Below are 9,824 nucleotides of genomic sequence, written 5' to 3'. Positions count from 1 at the left end.
ACTTTTAAAGACTTTGGAGATGTACTTCTGGCATTTGAAATCCGATCATCCTTTATTTCAGGACGGTCTGTGTTCAATGGATATTTATTGAACCAAGACATACTGTGGACGGGCATGGTGGTGTACACCTGTAATCCCGTTATCTGGAGGCTGAGCTATAAAGCTCCTGGGTTCAAGGCCAGCCTCAGCAACTTGTTGGGACCGTGTTTAAAGACAAAAAATAGCCGGCCGTGGTGACACACCCTTGTAATCCCAGTACTTGGGAGGCTGAGACAGGAGGATCGCAGGTTTGTAGGCAGCCTCAGCTATTTAGTGAGGCCCGCTATAACTTAGCGAGATCCTACTAAAAAAAAAAAAAAAAAAAGAAAAGAAAAGGATAAAAAAATAGGGCTGGTTAGCTCAGAGGTAGAATGTTCCAGGGTTCAATCCCTAGTACCGCAAAAAAAAAAAAAAAAAAAAAAAAGCTGAGTGTGGTCACACATGCCTGTAATCCCAGAATTTGGGAGGCTGAGACAGGAGGATCGCAGGTTCCAAGCCAGCCTTGACAACTTAGTGAGGCCCTCTGCAACTTACAGTGACCGACCCTGTTTCCAAATAAGAAATAATACTGGGCTGGGGGTTTAGCGCAGAGTTCCAATGCCCCTGGGTTCAATCCCCAGCGCCCCACACCCCGTATGAGGTGGCCGCAGCACCGCGTGCAAAGGCCCAGGCTCACCAGCGCCCTGGCAGCCGGCGAGGCTGGTCTGCGGCACAGGCTGCTTTTAGGGAAGATGAAACACAGGCAGCGCTGTGGGCAAGGGCGCGGTGGGCGCTGAGCTCCCGTGCTGCCCCGTGCACGCAGCCTGTTCTGCCCACTCTCCCCTCGGGTGGTTGATGAATCCCAGCTTCAATTCACTACACCAACGAGCACACCGAGGCAGATCACACACTCCGGACGTGCCAGGTGCAGGGAGACGTACCTGGGCTACACGCACACGAAGTGCGAGCCTTCCGGCAGCTGTGGCGGGGCGGGCGAGGTGGGCGCCGAGGGCCCGGGCGGGGGCGGGCTCCCCCCTGGAACACACAAGAGGAGCAAAGGTAAGTTTGGTTTATTTTGTACTGGGGACTGAACCCGGGCCAGTCTACCTCTGAGCTGTGCCCCAGCCCAATTTTATTCTTATTTATTTTTTGTAGTACTAGGCATGGAACCCAGGGGAGTTTCTACCTCCGGGCTATACTCCCAGACCTATTTTATATTTTACTTGGAAACAGGGTCTCACTAGGTTGCTGAGAGCCTCACTAAGTAGCTGAGGCTGGCTTTGAACCTGCGCGATCCTCCAGTCTCAGCCTCCCAAGCGCGGGGATTACAAGCGTGGCCACCACGCCCGGCTTCCTATTTTATTCTTCATCTTAAAGCAGGTGTCAAGTTGCAGAGAGTGGCCTGGACCCTTAAGTCCTCCAGTCTCACAATCCCAAGGGGGACAATAGGCATGTGCCAAGCCCGGTTTGGATAAGTATCTTTCTTTTTTTATATTTGTATTAGGAATTGGATTCAGGAGTATTCTATGTCCGAACCATACCTCCAGGCATTTTTAAAAATCCCCTTTCCTTTTGCTGGTACTGGGGATTGAACCCAGGGGGGTTATACCTTCGAGCTACACCACCAGCCCTATTTTTCATTTTTATTTTGAAACGGGGTCTCACTAAGTTGTGGAGGGCCTCGCTAAGTAGCTGAGGCTGTCCCCAACAGCGATCCTCTTGTCTCAGCTTCCCAAGTATGGAGATTACAAAAGTGCACCACTACACCTGGCTAAAATATTATTTTAAAATAGGGTCCCAAGTCGGGAGTGGTGGTGCACGCTTGTAATCCCTGCACTTGGGAGGCTGAGACAGGAGGATCGCACAGGTTCGAAGCCAGCCTCAGCTACTTAGTGAGGCTCTCAGGACCTTAGTGAGATCCTGTTTTCAAATAAAATATAAAATAGGTCTGGGACTATTTTATATAATATATTTATATAATATATATTTATATGTTTATTTATATAATATATTTATATATTTATAATATATTTATATTATATATTTATAATGTATTTATATAATATATATTTATATAATATAATATAATAGCCTAGAGGTAGAAAGCCCCTCGGTTCCACCCCCAGTACCTCCATAAAAATAAAAAATAAAAAATTAATACATAAAACAGGGTCCCACTCCATTGCTGAGGCTGGTCTCAAATCTACAATCCTACTGTCTCAGCCTCCTAAGTACTGGAATTACAGATGTCTGCTTTACCATGTCTGGCCATTTATTTTACTTATATACACTTTTTATGCTTTTATTGGAATTCTAGTTCCTTTTATATGTTTATTATAGTGATATACCATAGTGAGGCTCAAAATGATAAAAACATACAGGCCCACAACACTTGGTTTATTTCTCCTGCTCCCAGGAATGGTTTTTGCTTACAAATTACAAGAGGGAAAAGTGACTGTATACACTGATGGTTATGATCCTATCCGGCATTCCCACCCTCCAAAAATCATACAGGAAGAAAAAGAAAATAGCCCCCCAAATATGGGAGAAAAGCTGGGGCGCTGGCTCGGGGGTTGGCCGAGCATGGCCCCAGGTCTGCCACAGCACAGCGCCTTCAAGAGAGTGGGCAGCGTGTTTATTTTTAACGTGATATGGGCAATGCTCTCTGTTATCAAAGAAGAACCCAGGTGCGATGACAGCCGGCTAAGGCATCCGTTCTACCACCGAGGCGTACGGTGTTCTGCACTCCCAGTGTCCAGCTTGTGAGCACTGAGAACCCAGGCGCTCTCCCTGTACTGGAGGGCCTTATTAGATAACAGGTACCAAATGTGCTCTGACTAAAATCTAGCCGGGCGTGGGGGTGCACGCCTGTGATCCAGGGTTTGGGAGGTGGAGACAGGAGGACGCGGGTTCAAGGACAGGCCCAGCAAGTAGGGAGACTGTTTCAAAACAGAAAGAAAGTGGGGCTGGGGGTGTAGCTCGGAGGTGGAATGCCCTTGGGGTTCAATCCCCAGTACCACAAAAACAACCCAAAGCCACAGCAGGAGCGTCCCTGAGCCAGAGCAGACTGGCCGGGCCGCGCCGTCCTCCCTGGGCAGTGCCAACGCTCCACTCCGGAAGGCGTTTCTGGAAGAAGAACGCTCACTAATCCACAGACAGGCCACAGAGTGGCCCCTGGCTGCGCCCTCCGCGTGCACATGGAAACACGCTCAGAGCACAGAGGGAGGGGCGTCCAGCAGGAGGCCCGAGGCCTGCTACCTACCGGCCCCCACTGGGCTTTCTCTAGAAACCTCAGCAGGCCGCTGGAAGGAAGGGCCGGTTTCTTCCTGTTCATGGGCACTGTCCTTTGAGTCTTCTTCAGGACAGACGTCTGGCTTAGGATGTGAGATCTGCAGCCCATCTGGAGAGCTAACGAACACAGATTGAAATTTAAAATGCAGAGCAGAGTATTTCCCCCAATTTCTTGTTCTTTTAAATTCTGGTATTAGGGATTAAACCAGGGGCATTCTGCCTGCAAGCTACATCCCCGGCCTATTGTTTTTTTTTCAGTACTGGGGATGGAACCCAGGGGCATTCTACCTCTGAGCTACAGGCTCAGCCTGTCCCCCCTCTGTCTCTGTCTCTCTCTCTATATAAATATACATATATATATTTATTCTTTATTTTGAAACAGGGCCTCACTGAGTTGCAAAGGACCTAAGTAGCTGAGGCTGGCCACAAACCGGGATCCTCCTGTCTCAGCCTCCCGAATGCTGGGATTACAAGCGTGCGCCTCCACGCCTGACAATCTAATAATTTTTACCTCTCAAATTCACAGTTTTTTTGTGTGGTACTGGGGATTCAATCCAGGGGCACTCTACCTTTGCGCTAAACCCTCAGCTCAATTTCATTTTTTATTTTGGAACAGTCTCACTAAATTGTTGAGGCTGGCCACAGACCCACGATCCTCCTGTCTCAACCGCCCAAGTACTGGGATTCCAGGGTGTCCCACCGTGCCTGGCTTGAGGTTTACCATTTTTTGAGTAGTTACAGATTTCTAATTTACACATTTTTTATTTTTGCTTCTTTTTGCGGTACTAAGGGTTGAACCCAGGGGCATTCTACCTACGAGTTACATCCCAGCCCTATTTTTTATTCTTTATTTTGAAACAGGTCTCACTGAGTTGCAGAGCCTCACTAAGTAGCTGAGGCTGGCTGCGAATCTGGGATCCTCCTGCCTCGGCCTCCCGAGTGTGGTGATGAGCCTGTGCCACGCCCGGGCGTTTTCTTCGTCATTACCTGCATGCAACATCTTCAGGCCTTTCCTCTTGGCTCTTGTCTTCATCTACTGCTTCCTCAGAATTTACTCTGTTTGGCTCAGGCGTGAGGTGCATTTCATAAAAATTATTTTCAGTTCCTTTAAACTACAGAGTAAGAAGAAAAATTTCCTTTTCAAAGCATTGCTACCAATTGGTAGATCCAAAAGCATTACAATATACTTACTAAAAATCATTCCCTCAAATTATACCCTACGTTGAATATTAACTGATAATAAATTTAGATTTGAGTAAATTTTAAAAATTAACATTCTTTACTACCAGGCTGCAAAAAGGTTATTTATCCAAAAGGATGCTCTACATTGTTAAGATCTAGCTGTTGGGATAGAATATTCTCCTTCTGTGATACTGGGGATTGAGCCTGCGGGGATTCTACCTCTGAGCAGCACCCCCAGCCCTTTTCTTAAAAATTTTTATTTTGACACAAGAGTCTCACTGGGTGGTGAACAAGCTCATTACTCGCCGAGGCTGGTTTTGAACCTGTGGTCCTTAGGCTTTAGCCTCCTAAGTAGCTGAGCCGTCAGGTGTGTGCCACCAGGCTTGGCTGGTTAGGGCCTAACTTTTCAGTTAGGCACTATCTTTTCACGTGGCACTTAGTCATTTAGTTTTGAGTCTATGACAGAAGAAAACACATTATTTTTAACTATGCCACTTGCTCTGCTCTCAAGAACCCGCCCCAGGACGTGTGCCTAAGTCCTCGCTACCTCCTGGCCGAGACCCACGCGCTGGGCTTCGGCTTCGGCGTCTTTCAGTCGGAGCTCCTCCGCCTCGGGAGTCTCCCGGCCGGCCTTCACGTTGCCCTCGTGGCCGAGGGGGCCCGGCTCCTTCAGGCTCTCGTCCTTCCTTTGAGTCTGCCCGAAAGACACATCCTGCGGTTAGACCTGGACGGTGCGCGCATGCATGCTTTTACATAGTACCCATTAGTTCCAAAAACAAAGCTAGGTCTCTGGTCACAGGAAGGCTTCTATGAAAACCAACAAGGAAATGTACACTTTCTCTACTCCCCACTCCACCCCGTACGGGGGACTAAATCTAGGGGTGCCTTACCATTGAACCACAGCTTTATTTATTTTTATTTTGAAAGCCAGGCGTGGTTGCACACACCTGTAATCCTAGTATGGAGGAGGCTGAGAAAGGACGATTGTAGGTTTGAGGCCAGCCTCACCAACTTGGTGTGACCCTGTGTTAAAAAAGAAATTTGTTTTGAGATAGGGTCTTGCTAAGTTGCCCAGGCTGGCCTTGAGCTCATGATGTCCTGCCTCAGCCTCCCACGGGGCTGGGGTTACAGGTGCGCCATCGGCCTGCCTTCTCCTTTTTCAACCCTCCCTGTGTGCTACTATTTAGCCGTCTGTCGCTTTGTTGAGTGTGCACTAGCAGGCCGTTTCTGGCGTGGAAAGGGCTGTGGGGCAGTGTGGGGGGCCCTCAAGGCTTTCCCCTAGATTAGTGTCTTTGACTCAGCTGACTGTCCCTGGCCCAGAGTCAACAAGGTTTGGGGAGAAGATCAGGTGGTGATGACAGGAGGGTATTGATTGAGCTACCATAATATGTGTGCTTTGGATTTGGTCTGTATTGTATTCTGGTGGTGATAGCACGAGAATGTTGATTGACCTGTAACTGTGTATAAGTACCTCTGGAAAAACAAACCCAGCGTCGGTGTTGGCGCAATAAAGACGAGATTGACCCCAAGCTGTGTTGACTGGGAGGGTCGGCACAATAGAGAATACTGACCCAGGCATAGTCGCTGACCCGTAGGAAATATTGACCCACGAACAGGGTCGACCAGTAGAGATAGTGGGCTGGCGGCTCCCCCACGTTAGAATTTAAAATTGCGGCTCCCCCACGTTAGAATTTAAAATTCTCCATCCTCACGCCTCACTTGCAGTTCTAGACAAAGCCTCTGCAGAAGACTGCGGTCCACCAGCCCTACTGGCCGCGGCTCTGCCGTCTGCTGCTCTTGAGGAGGGCAGGCAGTGGGCGAGGCGAGGCCCACTTCACTAGAGGTGGGCTCTGCGCTGGGTGAGCGGCTCGCTGGGCCGCCCTGGACCTGCAGGATGCCCACTGCCGAGGACTCCCCGGGGGTCGCGCAGCCCGCTGTGCCCGGGGCGCCTCCCAAGATGCAGGCTATAACTTTGTGCAGCGAGGACTTGTCTCTGATCTCCTGGGCTCAGGACCAGTCACTTCACTAAGCGGTCCTGGCCAGCCTATTCCTGTGACACTCACACAGCATCCCCAGTGCCGCCGGGCCCCACCGTCCCGAACCGCACCTGCAGGGCCGCGGGGCCGCCCCGCACGCCGAGCCCGAGCCCGCGCCGCCGCTCGCGCTCCCGCAGGCAGGCCTGCTGGCGCCGCCGCATGCGCGCCATCTGCTCCTCCACCGTCATCCGCGGCCGCCCGCTCTCCGCCAGGCACAGCTGCTCCAGGGCGCTCCGCGGCCGCTCCTAGGACCAAAGAGAAACGCCTAGAGTAACTTCGGAGCGCGCCCACAGCAAGCGTCAGAGAGTGCACTGGTTTCTTTTGTGTTAAAATCACAAGCGGAGGTTTCTTGGCTGGGGTGTGGAGCGCTGGGTCCCATTTCCCCATACCCGAACACGCCTCCCTCAAAGTGGGAGTTTTCAGCACTTGGGAGGCTGAGATGGGAGGACCGCAGGTTCGCGGACAGCCTCAGCTACTTAGTGAGGCCCTCTGCAACTCAGTGAGACCCTGTTTCAAAATAAAGAACAAAAAATAGGGCTGGGGATGTTGCTTGGAGGTAGAATGCTCCTGGGTCACATCCCCAGTACCGCAAAAACAAAACAACAACAACAAAAAAAAAAACATAACAAAAAACTGTGGAAGTTTTGAATGTCAATAAAGGGCCATAAAAAAAACTAAGTTATTTTATCCCTAATTGTTGATACATGGTCAATGACGGAAGAATAAAGAAGGTATCTTTTTGTTTAAAACAACACCAAGCCGGGCATAGTGGCGCATGCTGGTAATCTCCGCTCTTGGGAGGCGGAGACAGGAGGATCGCACTGGTTCGAAGCCAGCCGCATTGGTTTAAGAGACCCTGTCTCCAAATAAAAAAAATATAAAATAGGTCTGGGAGTGTAGCCCGGAGGTAGAAGGGTTTCCAGGAACCCTAGTACCACCAAAAAAACCCAAAACCAAACCAAAACAAAAACCACCATCAAAAGCAACCATAATCAGGAAAGTGAACAAATTAAATTCAAACCAGGAGAAGTGTGTGTGTGTGTGTGGGGGGGTGAGGGGTGTATCTAAAAATCAGATTTATTTCATTTTAAATGAAAATGCAGTCAGGCATGGTGGCACATGCTTTTACAGGAGGCAGGCCGGTTCGAGGACAGCCTCAGCAATTTAGTGAGGCCCTTTGTAACTTAGTGAGACCCTGTTTCAGAATAAAGAATAAAACAGGACTGAGGGTGTAGCTCAGAGGCAGAATGCCCTGGGCTCAACCCCCTAACCCCCCCTCCCCCACGGAGTAACATGTGCCAAGGAATTTAGTCAAGGAAATGCCCTCCGATATTTTCCGATATTTACATTTTATGAGCAACAATAAAACTATAGAAAAAATTGTCTTTTTCGAATCCAGGGGTATTCTACATCTAACCTACAACCCTAACTCTTTTTATGTTTATTTTGAAACAGGGTCTCACTAAGTTACAAAGGGCCTTAAATCTGAGCTCCTCCTGTTTGAGTCTCCCAGGTGCTGGGATTACAGGTATGCAGCACTATGCTGGCTGAGATGACCATCTTCTGTCAGTCAGACTGTCATATCTGAAGACTGCAGTGGTCTCCCCCACACGTAACTGAACGGTTTAATAGCACTCACCAGCCAGACATGTTATCATTCGCAATACCTTTTGGTCTTTCCTTATAACTTAAATTATATCAATAAGAAAGACTGTTTTTTTTTTTGGCATTGGAGACTGAACCCAGGGACGTTTTTATTTCTGAGCTACACCCTCAGCCTAATTTTATTTTTACTTCTGAAACGGTCTCACTAGGTTAATGAGAGTCTCATTATCTGCTGAGGCTGGCCTTGAACCTGCAGTCCTCCTACCTCAGGCTCCCAAGTACTGGGATTACAGGAGCGTGCCACTACACCCACTTTAAGAAGAGCACTGATAAAGATGCCAGGTCTTTGTAGCCCAAGTTTCTAGAGAATGGTTAGGGGAGAGTTAAAAGTCCTCAGCATCTTCTGGGGACCCGAGTTAGGTCTGGAGTCAGTCTGACCACCATAGACAACAGATAAAAACGCCCAGCATCGATTCCACGGTCCCAATTGCTGCTCCTCAGCCTGGCTCGGGCTGGCGAGGGCCCAGCGCAGGCCGGCCACCGGCTGCAGCTCCGGGGCAGCGAGGGCGGAGGGCGGGCCGCACACCCCAGGGTCAGTTCCCCCAATGTAGTGAGAAAAAGTTAGTGCTCCTGTAAGAGGGGGTCACAGAGGTTCAGGGAACCCTAACGCTGGGAAGGCAAGCGAACGCAGTGGCTGGCTGGAGAGCCCTTCTAGAGGCTGCCTCTAACTACCGTTCTCAGGTCCACCGGCTTCTTGGTTTTCCTCAAGGTCACGTAGGAAGCGATGGTTGAGGACTCGGGTGTCGGCGACTTCGTTCTTGGAGGGACTATGCCGACCGGGAAGTGGGGACCTGAGGGTTGGAACGCAGTGGGTTAAAGCAGCCACTCACACACCCGGCTTTCTTGGGATAGCATGCGTTCCGAGGCTCTTTTATTTACATACATTTATTTGTCTGTTTACTTGTTTGGTGTTAGGGATGGAACTCAAGGCTCTTCTACCTCTGAGTTATCTCTCCAAACCTTTTTAATTTGAAACAGGGTCTCACTGAGTTGCAGAGGGCCTCAATCAGTAGCTGAGTCTGTCTGTGAACCGCGATCCTCCTGTCTCAGCCCCCCGAATGCTGGGATGACAAGCCTGTGCCATCACGCCTGCCTCTCAACATTGCTTCACTGAGAAACCCCTGAGGTTCTGGAGAGGAGACTGCGGCCTTGCACGCGTGCCAGGGCATCGTGGAAACCGAGGTCAGCTCACCTTTAGCGACGGGTGCCTCGGTCTCAGAAGTGGGCTCTGATTTCTCTTCTCCGTTAGACTCATCAACTTCTGCCACTGTGGTTAACTCTGGTTCACTCTTGTAGAGTCTATAGTCTGGACCCTTGAAAGGAAGACATGTAATTACCAAAAAGGAAAAATCGGCTGCAAGTTTCCTTTAAAATGTTTACACTCAAATTCTAAAACTTAAAGACCCAGTTATAGGATATATTACAAAGAATGTGTATATGACAACCAAGCAGAAAGAGAGAGAGAGAGAGAGTGTGTGTGTGTGTGTGTGTGTGTGTGTGTGTGTGGTACTGGGGATGGAACCCAGGGGCATTCTACTTTCGAGCTGGACCTCCAGCCCTATTTTTTTTTATTCTTTACTTTGAAACAGGGTCTCAGTAAGTTGTGGAGGGCCTCGTTAAGTAGCTGAGGCT

General features: G+C 49.5%; 1 protein-coding gene across 1 annotated transcript in view; it reads right to left on the bottom strand.

Moving 5' to 3' along the window:
- Positions 1–964: 964 nt before the first annotated feature.
- The window catches only part of PLEKHA5 (pleckstrin homology domain containing A5), a gene marked incomplete at both ends in the record, with an annotated part of 169,882 nt that continues 161,022 nt past the window's right edge, over positions 965–9,824 (bottom strand). Inside the window, 8 exons of the mRNA XM_080705042.1 lie at positions 965–1,053; positions 3,281–3,426; positions 4,297–4,421; positions 5,039–5,185; positions 6,211–6,492; positions 6,584–6,772; positions 8,865–8,983; positions 9,385–9,505. Of these exons, the coding sequence (XP_080561168.1) occupies positions 965–1,053; positions 3,281–3,426; positions 4,297–4,421; positions 5,039–5,185; positions 6,211–6,492; positions 6,584–6,772; positions 8,865–8,983; positions 9,385–9,505 (1,218 nt within the window). The remainder of the gene's footprint in view (positions 1,054–3,280; positions 3,427–4,296; positions 4,422–5,038; positions 5,186–6,210; positions 6,493–6,583; positions 6,773–8,864; positions 8,984–9,384; positions 9,506–9,824) is intronic.

This window comes from Muscardinus avellanarius, assembly GCF_963383645.1.
Source record: "Muscardinus avellanarius genome assembly, chromosome: 11".
Classification (NCBI taxonomy): domain Eukaryota; kingdom Metazoa; phylum Chordata; class Mammalia; order Rodentia; family Gliridae; genus Muscardinus; species Muscardinus avellanarius.
This window is presented reverse-complemented; position numbering and strand designations above follow the sequence as displayed.